General features: G+C 42.2%; 2 protein-coding genes across 2 annotated transcripts in view; both read right to left on the reverse strand.

Annotated features, from left to right (window-relative positions):
- sucla2 (succinate-CoA ligase ADP-forming subunit beta) overlaps positions 1–9,728 on the reverse strand; it is a 13,995-nt gene extending 4,267 nt beyond the window's left edge. The window contains exons 1-7 of the mRNA XM_070914427.1: positions 9,618–9,728; positions 6,401–6,584; positions 5,397–5,496; positions 4,406–4,568; positions 2,651–2,779; positions 543–681; positions 1–10 (exon numbers count right to left, since the gene is read on the reverse strand). The exon at positions 1–10 is cut by the window's left edge and continues 152 nt beyond it. Of these exons, the coding sequence (XP_070770528.1) occupies positions 1–10; positions 543–681; positions 2,651–2,779; positions 4,406–4,568; positions 5,397–5,496; positions 6,401–6,584; positions 9,618–9,701 (809 nt within the window). The 5' untranslated portion in view covers positions 9,702–9,728. The remainder of the gene's footprint in view (positions 11–542; positions 682–2,650; positions 2,780–4,405; positions 4,569–5,396; positions 5,497–6,400; positions 6,585–9,617) is intronic.
- Positions 9,729–11,779: 2,051 nt separating this feature from the next.
- Positions 11,780–14,297, reverse strand: med4 (mediator complex subunit 4). The gene is made up of 7 exons (XM_070915238.1): positions 14,224–14,297; positions 13,992–14,058; positions 13,224–13,394; positions 12,578–12,635; positions 12,400–12,486; positions 12,193–12,324; positions 11,780–11,952 (listed from the first exon to the last, which is right to left on the reverse strand). The coding sequence occupies exons 1-7, from the start codon at positions 14,295–14,297 to the stop codon at positions 11,780–11,782; spliced, it is 762 nt and encodes a 253-aa protein (XP_070771339.1).
- Positions 14,298–14,660: the final 363 nt, after the last annotated feature.

A 14,660-nucleotide genomic window follows, 5' to 3' on the forward strand; every position in this document is an offset into this window, starting at 1 on the left:
ATGCACATCACTGGTGACAGACAGCAGAGATTCAGGATCAGAAGAAGATTTCAGGCCAAGCTTAGCTCAAATGACTCATGACGAAATCCTAAAAATCCAAGTTTAAAGTTTTACGTCAGGTTATCCTGGAACAGACCATATAACTGCAACGTCCTCAGGGACCTTGTAGGATTATTTTAATAATCAATAGGTCTGTCCATTATTTTCTTGATCAATCAATTCATTGTTTGCTCTACAAAATGATTGGAAAATCGTGAAATACGTCAACAACTTCCCAGAGCTCAAGTTGACATATTTCAAATTAAAAGAAAAAACAGATGTTCAGTTTAACATCAGAGAAGACAAAGAAAACAGGCAGGTTTTCAAAAATGAGACAGTGGAACCAGAACAAGTAAATAAACTTTATCAAAATCCATTAACTAATCAATGAATCGACATATTGTTTTAGCTCTAGTTTCATGTCCAAACTGACACCTGACATTTGAAACAATAACAGTGGACTGTGCGTGTGTGTGTGTGTGTGTGTGTGTGTGTGTGTGTACCGATGCCAGAGGAGTCCTCCACCATGGGGTTGATCTCGACCATGGAGGCGTCGTACTTGATGAACAGATTGTACAGTTTCATCATGTTCTCCGCCGCCTCGTTCACCAGCGCCGGCGGGAAGCCCATCTTCTTCGCTACCTGCAGAAACACAAAACATTTCACACAGTCTGAAGATTCACAACCTTTACTGCGATCACTCCCTGTCTGAAAGGGTCCTCGATGTAGCCGGAGCCAGCAGCAGGCTAGCTTAGCTTAGCTTAGCATGGTTAGAGCTTCATATTCAGCGTACAGACACGAGAGACGGATATCAATCTTCTGTCTAACTCTAAAAACTATTCCAACACATCAACCACATATTTACACAGTAGTCCATGGCTTGTGTCATTTTCCAGAACACTTCCATGTAGCATCAACATCTGTCAGTATTTTATATCTAAGCTTTCATGATAGACTTAATGTTCCTGTTCTGAGTCTGTGGGATTAAAGGGGATGTACAGTTGTTTCCACGCTGAGACCTGCAGATGGTTAATGTTGATGCGTCACTCCGGCTCCTTTCGTCTTTACAACATTGAGAAAAAGTAATTTCCTCATTTCTGATAGTTGTGGAGTAATTTTACAGTTCAGCTCCGATAGTGGTCGTTTGATGAATATCATGATAACAACATTATCAAAGATATTTACATCAGGAAACAGGGCCCTGGTTGGTAAATGCTCACTAGCATTAAAATGTAGCATGGACTGTTTAGAACATACTGGTAATGCACGTCATGTAGTTTAACAAACGTGGTCTCAGTGGACAGAAACAAATCAAATCAAAGGAGTGAAGGAACATCAATGGACCTCCACCTACTTGGAGAGGCCTGCAATCAGCCCTCTTCTCTCTGTCAAATATATCGAGCCTCTGCTTTCACTATGGCAACCAACATATTCAACTTCCACAGCCTGAAGCCTCGAGCCTGCTGCTAAACTGTACTCTCAGAGGGGACGGGGGGCAGACAGGACAACAACAAAGACGAGGAGACCTAAGAGAGAACGAAGACAGACGAGGAGTGTTTCTACAGCCAAACGTACAGACGTCAGAAAAGACAAACATGTCTGTTCATATTAAAAACTGAGCAAATGTCAAAGTCACGGTAATACAGTGTGAAAAACACCAATCAAGACCTGAGAACCAGTAAAAGGTGAGAAGACGCTGCACAGCAGGAAGTGATGTTCACTGGTAACTCTGGTCAACAAATGAAACGCAACATGACTCGGATATATTAGTGCCTTTTAAGGTTGTATTAGTTAGCATGTTAGCAAACAGTGGTGTCCAGTATCTCATTACATCTGGCTCTTTAGCAGCCGCTCGTGTTCAGTAGCTTCATCACAGCTTGTCTGATACAAAGACTGAACAGACAGGAAACAGAGCTGCAGAGCGGGGTGAGGACTCAGCTGACGCTTTGACAATATTAAGAACATCATTAGTGCAGCTTTAAAGACGGTCTGATGTCATCTGTTAACATCATCTGAGCTGCACGCGACTACGTCAGCTCGTTCATTCATACGGGAACTAAAGAGGAGGAGTTGGAACCAAACTAAAGTTTGTCCAAAGGACATTATTTGTTTTGAGAAAAAATCTCACACAAACTTCTTCTTTGTGAATAAAACAATCTCAGAACACAAACTCCCTAACAAGGCTATATTTCTGACAGTAATGGATAAAGATTTGAGTGTTGTTAATGACAATAATCAGACTGGAGAATCAAAAACACAAACTGCAGACTATCAGAAAACACCGGCTGCTTTCAATGAGGCCTGGAGGTTGATCATAACTTTGTCAGAGTCTGCGAGTTGGAAGGAAATGTGGTTTCATCGGGCACCAAAACATGAAGCCTGATACCAAATCTCTGTCTCCAGGACCTAAAAACAAACCCCAGGTGGGAGGAACGAAGTCTGCTGATTGGACCCGTGTCTTGTTAAGAAAGTAGTTTTAAAATACAGCCTCTGATTTAGGCAGCGTGAACACCCACAGCCTCCCTCTCTCCTCTTCCTCCTCTTCCTCCACCACACAGTTGGAACATCTCCAGTCTGTTTTGTGACTCGTTCCATCTACGATTGATTGTACCTTGACGGCCTGCTCCATCTTAATGCCCTCCACAATGTCGATGGGCTCCTTCACAATGGCGTCTGGATTTTCTGCTGCAACGTCTTCGATGTTCACGCCCCCCTGCGAGCTGCCAATCAGCACGGGGCCCTGCGGACACAAGGGGGAGGGGACTTTAACACTCCGAGCTTCTGCACTATCTCAATTAGACAATCTGTCAAAGTTTCATTTCCTCGTTTGAGTTTCAGATTCTGGTCTGAACTATTTAAACAGACAGACATTTTGTTCTTCAAGGTTTAATGTCATAAGAGAGATGAGTCCAGCCCCAGAGTGATCTTATATAAACCTCCACTTATCTTCAGGGCTGTAATTAACTACCATTTTTATTATCAATTAATCAATGCATTGTTTTCTCTATAAAATCCCAGTTTCCTGAAACTCAAGATATCGTATTAAATTGACTAAAACCCCAAAATGTTCACTATCAAATAAAACACAGAAAATTTAAGGAGGTGGAACGAGACGATTTTTGGTATTTCTGTTAGTAACGTAACTCAAGTGATTATCAACTGCATCTTAAAATCAGTGGTGACCACAAGTCTTCACGTCTGAGGATCTAAAGAGGACTTTCACACACTTTCACAGCGTTCCAGACTCCCACCTGAGAAAAGCTGCTTTTGTCTTTTCTCTGCTGCAGGAGTGAAGATTAACAGTGAGGAGACAGATCTCTGATGAGCTCCGTCATTATCTATTTTTCTCTATGGCAATGGCATAGATAATGTATGATAATGATCTCTCTCGCTCTACCTCAATATATATATATATATATATATATATATAGCCTGTTCTTAGCAAAGGGTTTCCTCTTCACACCTCCTGAACCTGAGCTAAAACAAGGACTGACGTTACAGATGAAATCATGTTTCATGAATAAACTCATTATGTCTACAGTGATTGGTTGCCAGATGACCAGTGTCTTTCTCTTCTGTTTGTGGACTACCTCTCACTTCTCACAGACTCAGGAGCTCCTTTCAGCACTAAATGTGTGTGAATGACTCTTTGACCAAAGCAAGTTCTCCTAGTTCCTCAGGTAGGAGTAACTTTTAGCCTTCGGATGTTCAGCTTTGGGATGAGACGTGGGCTGAGATGTAAAATCTGGTAACAAGAAGCTCAGTATGTGAATTATGTTTTAACTTAATTAACTTATAAAAAACAATATTCTAATGTCACGTGCAGATTGCTCGAGAAACAAGATGCAGGTTTCCACAAAGTCAACTAGTTAAAACAACGTTTCCACAGTTCCCATTCTGTATTCATCTGAATGAATGATCCGACCCTGACCGTCTCTACAACACTAGTTAATGTGTATTCAACGTAATACAACAGATCAATGTAGAACAGAAAATCACCATCATCATCAGCTTCAGTACTGTGCTGCCATCTAGTGGTGTAATTCAGCACAACCAGCAGAAATCTGAGCATGATGACTTTTTTATTGACTTGTGTGCATTTAATTACTGAGAGTTTATTTGTATTCTGCCTTCTGCATGCTTTGGTGCATTAATAGAGCAATTAGAGCAAGAGACGCTGCAGCAGCCATTTCTTATTATTCATATATCTTTAGACAGCAGGCGTCTCGCTGTCGATGAATTATCACCACCATAATATTTATTATATTCCCCACATTAGCGGTTTACATTTTAAAAAGTTATATTATATTACAATATAACTACTACAATATTATGTGTGTGTGTGTGTGTGTGTGTGTTCCCACACCTGGTAGGACCTCTCCATGGTGATGGCGAAGTAGTACTCTCTGCGTGGGTACCTGCGCTCGCAGATGAACACCTGGTTGCAGATACGCCCCGCCTCCCCGGTCTGCTTGGTGTACAGCTTTCGACCAATCATCTGGGATGAAATGTCCCGGGCCTCCTCTGGCCTGGAGAGGAAGAGGAGGAAGAGGACACGTCAAGTATACTGCCTCCATCTAATAAGTCAAATCCATCCGGCCATCTGAGCAGCGGCTACTAAAGAGCAGCTGGTAATAGTTTCTGCCACACTGGTGACATTTGGCAAGTAGGTGGCATTTTACAATTTCAGACAATCAGCTGTGCCAATTCAAACTAATGCAACAGTCTACTGACGCCTGCAGCTCCGCAGCTCCGCAGCTCTGCAACAGTGAAGCTCAGGAAACAACAGTTTACTGATGTTTCAGACTTTTTTCCCCATAAAAAGTTTGGTTTTTGGGAGTTTTTCTGCACTGATTTAAGGAGGGCGTCACATGCTGTACAGATTAGAAAGCTCTCTGAGGCAATTATTATTATTACTATTATCATTTATTGACAGAGCTGATTATTAGATCAGTTCTCCTGCACAGCTCTGGGATCAGCTGCTCATCTTACTGTTTGTGTTTTATTATGTGTGTGTAACAATATGATATCAGAACAGAATAAGTTGACTGAGTGGACGTTCTGGTTACTTACAGTCCCGTTAACTGTGGAATAATCAGCTTGTTACACAATAATAAGCTCATGTCACATGATATCATGAATAAAATATATATTATATTACATAGCTGTGTTTTATAAACTTGTGTTTTAATCCATGTTGATAAATCAGTTTGCAGAGCAAAGTAAAAATCACCTGGTTCAGTGATCATTTGTGACGACTGTAAATAACGTTAATACCTTAAAAACACACATCTGAGAAGTCAAACATGAAGCTGCTGCTGCAACACAGCGAGCTAGCTGCACGCTGGATTACTCACGAGTAGACGATCCTCACTCCTCCCTTCAGTCCGCCCTCGAATGTCCCCTTTCCTCTGCCACCAGCCAGCACCTGAGCTTTCACCACCAGGTCCTTTGAGCCTGACACACACACACAGTTCATCAATAAGACACTGATTTTAAGGGTAATACTGTCAAAGCAAAAGGGACTCATGTCTCTCGTCTCACAGCACTGCATCCCAAACGGCCGCGTAACATCAGGCGACACATTGACAGAAAATAAACTGACAATTATTTGTTCTGATTCTGATCATTCGTTCATATTTTAAGATGAATAATTATTATGTGAGCATTTTCTGCTGTTTTACATCATTATAAACTGAACATCTTTGGCTTATGGACAGTTGGTCGAACAAAACAGGCAACCTGAAGACGTCACCCTGGTCTCAGAGCGGAGCTGCTGAATAACCCTCTTTTTGTAACATGAGACAAATAGTTTGTCATTTAGCATTTGGGACAAGTTCCTTCAGTCTCTCCATTTCAGTTCAAGCTGCCACTTGTGTTACTTGTGTTACATGTGTTAGTTGTTGGTGCAACTTCTTACTATGCTGAATTATGTAAGTGGAGGGTGAACTGATCCCAGTGAAGCAGGAGGAGGCTATGTTTAGACTGACTGAGTATTAGTGTGTCCCCACACTGAACAATCTTCAGCTATTTAAAACCCCCACAGAAAAGGTCACGAGATGTCAGGAGAGGCAACTGTGGTAGCAAGAGAAGTGAACAGTGTCAATACGTCAGTGGTAGCTACTGAAACGTGTTCGTAACAGCGAGTCAAGCACAACTTAGCATCAAATGTCTGCTTAGATTTCTTGTTATCTTCTTTATTAAAGTCCCTGTTCGGCTGCCTGTGAAACTACCAACTAAAAACGTGATGCTTTGGGTTCCTGCTCCATCTACGTTTCTGAACCTTTAGTTTGATCATCTGTGGAGGTAAATATGTTTGATTCTGATGAGGTTTGATTCCTCCAGGCTCAGTGCAGCTTACCAATCTGCTTGGCCACAGAGTAGGCCTCCTCTGAGGAGCTGGCCACCATGCCGTCTGGCACCGAGATGCCGGCCTCTTTCAGCAGCCCGATGCTCATGTACTCGTGTAGGGAGAGGTTCCTCTGCTGCTGCTGCTGCATCTGGGACACATGACCTCCAAACAGACCTGAAGAACCCCCAAGAACCTGGAGGAACAGGAGGAGCAAGCAGAGGAGGAGTGAGGAGGGTGACCTGGGTTCAGACCAGTTACTTCATGGAGGGAAAATGTTTTGTTACAAGAACTTTCTACCATATTTTTACAGAAATACTCAACTTCTAACCGAAGTGTAACTGACCTGCTGAGGTGGAAAAACTTACAAATCAAATCCTGTTGTCCTTCACTGCATGTTTTCTCTTTATCATGTACAAATATTTATGTTATTATCTTGAAGATTTCAGATCTGGTTGATGTGGCGACATTGGTGGTTAGTGCAGTTTAATACTACAGCGAGCAATCATTAGATTAACTGGTGAAGTTATAGTAACGCTACATCATTTCTTGTCTGTCCCTCCTGTGAAGGCTATTTGACTCAGAAATGGCGGACTCCACCACTAACAATGAAAACTACTACACAGGCAGGTGATGACTGAATGTAAATACAGTGAGTGGCTGGTGCTGAGAGAATGGCAACCATAAATGGTATCAAAACATTTGATTTCACGAAAAGGATTTTAACTTTAAAGACATTTTCAAATGACGATGAAAAAGACATAAATCTGGATTGAAAATCTTTATCTGGAATATGATTATCAGAATTCAAATATCTGTCATGAAGACACCCTGAACAGGCGGAGGAGCAGCATGGTGTCTGTAAAACAGCTAACCAGCAGAGAGCAACAAGTGGTTTCACATTAAACACACACAGAAAAACAAACAGAGTCTTTACAGTCAGCAGGGTAACACAAGCAACTGTGGGAACTTGATTAAGGATATGAAACCAAGACGGTGCTTTAAAGTGTTTCTCAACACAGCTCAACTCAAACGGGGTCAGCTGGACATCTGACGGATCAACAGGAAAATATCACAATCTGGGAAAACTACAGAAGTCAGTAATGCTGGTGAAGGTTTATACTGACTGCTGCATCACTGTTGACACGTCAGACTGCGGACCTGCTGCACCACCTCACACTATGATCAAAACAGCAGGAATTTCTACATGGTGTCGGATTCAAAAAGACACTTTTGGCTCCCTTTTTAGCTCCAACTCACAGCTGTTTGCACTCTTTTCAGTGTAGCTGCTCAGACATCTCGTCAGGACTAAATTAGATCGAGGGCAGATGGGGAACTGGGGACTTGTTAAGGAAATTGTTTTTCAAATCTAATCATTGATTCTGAAAAGCTGAATGTGGACCTACGCTTCCATCTATAACACCAATGCATGTGTACAGCGTTTATAATACACAGTTATTGGTTTGTTCCTGTTATTTCAAGTTGCTACTGCTGGCTGTAGTAAACACAAGTCAACAGTCTCCGTCCTGATCAGTCCCCACAGCCTGCTGTAAGCTGGGAACGCTGGGAACACGATCGTCCACATTTAGGAGGTGGTCATGTGACCTGGCAACATCACATCCACCACAGATATTTGATTAAAAAGATGATCTTTGGCACAAAATTACCTACAGTGTTAACTAGCTTACAACTAGCTAGTTAGTTGTTATTAATATTATTTGCATTTGTCACAAACGCTCGCTGGACCTGCTGAGTTTAATTTGTTGGTCTGAAAGCTTTTACAACTTTTAACCCAACTATGTAATATATCATCTGTCATTTCTCCACCTGTTACACAATAATAAGCCCATGTGATGGAAAAACTGTTGTTTTTATCTGATTTACTGGAGCTCATACAGACCTATGAGATTATATGAAATTAAGCATTCCCTAAAACAAGAGTGGTAAACATTTGTTTATCATATGAAAATGCTTCCATTTCATCACTACGTGAAACTCCTGCGTAGTGTAACAGTGTAAGTGGGTGATTTCTGTCAGACTGCTGAGGAAGAAAGTCTCCTTTCTTCTACATATTTTAATGAGGGTTATTAATACTAACAGAAGACATTTACACACAAGAAACCAGTGGTGGAAAGTAACTTCAAATACCATTCTGAGGTACTTGCACTTTACTTGAATATTTAAATTGTATGCTAGTTTATATTTCTACTCTTCTAGAGAAGCAAATCTTGCACTTTCTACTCCATCACATTTGTCTGACAGCTATAGCTGCTAGCTACTTTTTAGATTTAAAATAAGTATAATGATCATAGAAAATGTGATGCATCATCATACAATAAATGAAACAACCTGACATTATATACAACAACATTATATACAACAGCTAGAATCAGCTCAACATCAAAATGCTGATTACATGTAAATGCATCATGATACTTAGTTGTATAAAATATAACAATACTATCATTTTGTCTGAATAGGGGTACTTTTATTTTAAGTATATTTTGCTGATAATACAGTAGCTTCACTTAGACATTACAACCGTCCGTCAGATAGCTGTGAGACCTGCTGGTACTTAAGTAAAGTAAAATAATGACTAGCTAGTTAACACCTGTTCTGAATGCCGGAGCCACCCAGTGGGACACCATGTTTGTCGATCTCGTCCCTGGTTTTCGTGCGCTGTCCTGGGTGTATCCCTGCTGTGTTGACAGCCTTTCTCTGCAGTGAAAGTCCTTGTTTGTGCTCACTGAGGCTGAGCGGATTTGTCCAGATAACTTTCCATGAAGACACAGCGGGACAGATGCGATGGCGCAGAGCTCTGCAGCTCTCCTGCGCTGTGGGCTAGCTAGCAGCTGCCGGTGGAGGTCACCGAGCTACAACTCTCCGTGTTCACTGCGCACATTCACCTCAAAAAACACTGTTTAAAATCAACACACAGGTGTGACAGAACAAGACGAGGCCAAAAGGATTAGGGGTGTGTATGATAGCTGATGTTTTTGCTGGGTCACTTCATCTCAGCGGCAGTGACAGCCAGCCACGCTAACGCTAGAACCGCGCTAGTTAGCATGTTAGCAAAAACAACGGAAATTCAATGGAGATGTGCTAATGTCAAATTTGACCCTGTCAGTTTTGGGGAAATCGTAGTGGTCCGGGAAGGTGCAGCGCCACTACGGACACCTGCTCCGAAAGCTGGAGACCTTCGCGTCAATGTGGACACATACACACTCACCTTGGAAGCAGAGCTGATAGTGTTTCTGGCCCCTGAATTTCTCAGGCTAGCCGTCAAACGGCCGCAGATCAGGGACGCCGCCATGTCTCCCTCTAGAGCGGAGTAATTACCGCGCAGGCGTAGTGAACATCAAACTCGGCTCCTACACTGCCGCTTTCAAATGCTGTTGGAAAGTATACAACCATTTCAAAATGAACGCTCAAGATAGCCCGGTAAACACGGCTGGGAAATATTTACTTTAGCTGAAGTGCGAAGTGACGTCACATGATTTTAGAACTAAAACATAAACTAAACCATAAAATAAAGGTTAGCATGTATTTGCTTTTGCTTTTTAACCAAAATACACAACACCGACATATGACAATCATCAACAATGGAGGTTAACAAAGTGTTTGTGAAGGCAGCAGTGTCATGGCCTTGACACAGTGTAAATATAGCGTCACTCTGGCCTTTAACCTAAATAAATACAATAATTTCTGTATAATAACGGGAAAGTATTAGAGTTTAATCTAACTAAACTGACTGAACTCATATTTGTAGGAGCAGAATAGGTTTTACTGTTATTTTTCCCCCAGGGCTTCAGGGCCAGAGAAAAGCTGCATATAACAATTACCAGAGTGCTACTAAAACTCAAACACTTTGACCTCCAGTGGTAACTTAAACACTGTCAAACTGATGCAAGGTGTTATACAAGGAAGTGATCTTCACATCTTCATCTTGACTTACTGCTGAACACTTAAAATGGATGTTATGCTCTCAGACTGCATCTGCCTGTCATTAAATTTACCTTCACAAGCCTGTTTGACACCATTCAGGGCTTTCTAAAGCAAACAAGCAATACAACCTGATGACCACACACACGCTTTCTAATCAAAAAGTATTTATTTACAAGGCTGAGTATGTACAAGCTTATTTACACAGAGGTAAATTAACAGCATTTGTCCATATTGTTACATGACCACTCACACTACAGGGGACACAGATGAGACATGAAGTCACCAACGAGCAGGAGAAGTCACATGTTGGGTTTGCTTTGTCTTTAAGCTCCTGTTTCTTAGAAGGATATTAACAATTATATCTCTTATCATGCAGAAGGCTAGAGAGGGAGTTCATCTTTGTTAGTTTTCACTTTTGTTTAATTTGTTATTTGCATACAGTTTTTATAAACTGTACATAAGCCACAGCGGTTTGTTTAAACTTCAGTTCTTAAACTGGCGCAAATACAGGCTGTTAGGAGGAATAGTTTGACATTTTGGGAAATACACATATTCACATTCTAGCCGAGAGTTAGATAAGAAGATTGATAACTGTCATGTCTGTGAGAGAGGTATCCATCTTCTCATCTAACTCAAGCAAGAAAGTGAAGTAGCATATTTCCCAAAATATCAAATTATTCCTTAAAAAATAGCTGGAGCCCTGACCAAGAACTGGCCCACATGTCTGAAACGTGTCTGCAGTAGAAACACTGTTTCCTCTGACTGCTCTGAACTAAAGCCACAGACAGCAGATTAAACCCTCAAAGTATGATCCAGATTATCACTGTGGAAAGAGGCAGGCTAAAAACGACTGACCCATTTCATTATGATAACTATAATGTCGTCAAACCTTTAACTGCTAGGCCACCGTGGTCCTTCTGCTCACCAAGACCCACCACACAGAGTCTGTTGCACACAGAAACAACTGTTGTACTGAAACAATCCTCAGTCAGACGAGATTCACAGAGAATGCTGTTGTCAGCAGTCCAGCCAAGACGGGTTAAACCAGAGACGTAGCTGTCTTTACAAGGACCAATACGAAAACCAAACAAATTAAAAGATAGCAGGGAACTAAAGACCGCTGCTGACATAATGATGATAAATGATGGTGTAATGATGGAGTGGAGCCGCCATATTAATCGTTTTACTTTAGGACGATCATGCAGACTATGACCAGGAGTAAATGGAAAAACAACAGAATGGTCTTTTAATTAACTAACAACATTTTTGTCCTTCCATGTGCTTCCACATGTGTGAGTCTTGCTACATTGTAAATGACTAAAAAGGTGTTGCTCAGTGGTGACCTCACACACACACACACACACACACACACACACACACACACACACACACACACACACACACACACACACACACACACACACACACGCACACACAGTCTGTCTTTCAGTCGGAGTCACTGCTGCTGCTGGAGGAATCAGTCGACATGGCCTCCACGTCGTCCTCGTTCTCTTTGTTGTGACCCGGCGGCTCCAGGCCGAAGTCGTTGCCGTGGTGAGGAGGCAGCATCCCCACTGAGACGTCTGAGGACTGCCAGGGGTAGTGAGGTGTCAGGACGTCTGAAAGAAAAAACAGAGGAGAGACGGAGGGTATTCTGTGAATTCACAAATCTACTCTCAGTTAGGTCTTAAATTTGGCTTTGCACAAATCATGAATTAAAAAAGGAGGAGGAGAGTTAGCTGAAGAAGCTCGTCATGGTGTGACTGTAGACACTCTCAGTAATGTCTCAAAGAGAAAAGTCTTTAAGGTAGATCTGTTTCTAAATGTAGGTTGAAAGGATTGATTCCTGGTTATTTTACCTGGCAACCTCCCAGCAGCCAGAGCGTCGCCTGGCAGATGTCCGTTCACGCCATTGGTCGGCAGGTTGGCCATGTGACCCAGCATCCCACTGCGCATTTCCAGGTCAGTAGGGTAGGGTCTGCGCGGATCACCTGAGAACAACATTTGTGTTAACAGTGAAGTAAAACAGGAGAACCAGCAGGAGCTGCAGGGACTCTGGTTCCTACCTGGTACCCAGTTGAGGGGAGCACACACGGCGTTACTGGCACTGATTCTGTGAGCATACTTGATGATTTCCTCTGAAGAGATGCTTCCTGCAGAGAACAAGTCAACAACTTCAGATCATGGACAAGCCACCAGACACGAAACCATCAGAGAGAGAGTCAGACAGGTGTGTTAGCTCACCTTTCCTGGCTTTGTCAATGGATTTGAGTTTCTCTTTCGCCTGGTAAACAGCCGTCGCCTTAAAGAAAGAAGAAGGACCCCATTTAGATCAACAGAAGAACCTGCAATGATCTGAGTGAAACTACTGAGGAGTCAATGTTTGTGGTTGTTCTGTGTCTTTTAACTGAGCTCTGTAACTTTCCAACAAGAAGTGTTAGAAGTCACTTCAAGCAGAGGCTCTGGTTCTCAGGTCCTTACAGAGAGCCGCTACTGTATGTTGAGGGTCTTCACTTGTCCTGTGAGCTTATTATTGCATACATGGCAGCTAATGGAGAATTGTATTTTCAGATGGTGCAGTTTACTTTACTTGGCCTGTAGATGTTGCTCACGTCCAGCCCCCCGGGGAAAATGTTAACCTAACATCTGCTTTCTGGATTTGATTTTCTAAAATACATCGACCCTCTCTATTACTTCTCAGATGTTGGACTGTCCCTGAATGCACCATTATGGAGATCTCTCCTTTTTCACAGAAAAACACAACTTTAACAAAAAGGTAAAGACAGGTAAATGTTCACTGTGATTAATATCAAAGTAGTGCAATGTTTGTCAGCATTGCTTGAATCTATCTAAAGGGAATTTTATAGATGGGAGAAACAAAAACACCCACCAGGATGTGTTCAGCCTCCTTCAGCTGTTTCTGGAGCTGCTGGATATCGCTGTCTCTCTTCTCCACCTCCTTCTCCAGCAGCTGCATCTCCTGGTGCACCTTCCCCTGCTGCTGAGCCACCTCCATCAGCTCCTGGAACTCCCTGTCCCTCTGCACCAGCAGCTCCAGGATCTGAGGACCACACACAGACACTTTATATGCTTTATTTGGATAATCACACACAAAGGGAATGACCAAATAGCACACCCCATTACCAGTCCCAGTACGTTTCATTATCCCAGTCTCATTATGGTTCCAATGCTCCCTCTGAGTATTTGAAGTGACACAACGGAAGCCATGATGGAAAGTGTGTGATAAAATAACTCAACATGAACCTGAAAAACCACCCAGGTTTTCAAATTAAGTATTTTATTACTTTAATTACTTTTCATTTGCGTTTAGACAAACCTTTCTTTTGACAGAAAGTCTAGCATCTCTCTGACTGTGACAGATGAGATGAGCCTCTACTGACCCCCCAAAAACAAGTCAGTAATAGTATATAAAGTGTAATTAAGAGCAATCAAATTATAAAACATATCAGTTCAACTATACAATAAACTGTAAATTACAAGTCGAGCAGCACACATACAGTACCCACAACCAGCTCGGAATGTACAAACAGGCTGCTGACTCGGGCTGACTCGGGCTGACTCGGTCCTGACAGTCAGTGTTCTGTGTGTGGCCAGTTTACTTCCGCTGGTTTGTTTCTCGGAGTGTGTGTGTTGTTACCTGGGTGTCCTCTCCTGGCTGGGGCAGCTTCTGGCTCCTGGACAGAGCCAACATCTCTATGAGCTCCCTGGAAGAAGAACACACGCAGAGGCAGATAAAGGCTAACGTTAGCTGGGAGTGAAGCACCGCTGCTGACTCTCAGTGTGAGCAGCCGAGAAAACGCTTCACGATGAAACAGCAGCAGCGAATAAAACACAGCAGCAGGAAACAACTGCGGGACTTTTAACCTTACCGGGATAAAACCTCCAAATCATCCAGCACAGACAGCAGCCGCTCTTTCGTTGACTTCTCCGCCGCCGCCGCCATAGTTGGCTCACGTCGCTTCTGCGCAACACAGGAAGTGAAGTCTTCTTCTTTGAGGTTTTACGGCAGTCTCTTGTCCTCAGTGGGACATTAGTGCCATCTTTTGGCGTTATTTACTCAAGTTCTGTACTTGAGTACGATTTTGTACTTGTAAAGTACAATTTTGAGGTTCTTGTACTTTACTTGAGTTTTTCTATTTTATGCTACTTTATACTTATACTCCACTACATCTCAGAGAAAAATATTGTACTTTTTACTTTTATCTGACAGCTTTAGTTACTAGTGATGAATTAGGGTTTTACATACAAAGCATCTGTACAGTGACTGAAAACGGCTGTGCTTGCAATTATTTTTTTAATTTCCATA

This window comes from Enoplosus armatus, chromosome 11 (genome assembly GCF_043641665.1).
Source record: "Enoplosus armatus isolate fEnoArm2 chromosome 11, fEnoArm2.hap1, whole genome shotgun sequence".
Classification (NCBI taxonomy): Eukaryota; Metazoa; Chordata; class Actinopteri; order Centrarchiformes; family Enoplosidae; genus Enoplosus; species Enoplosus armatus.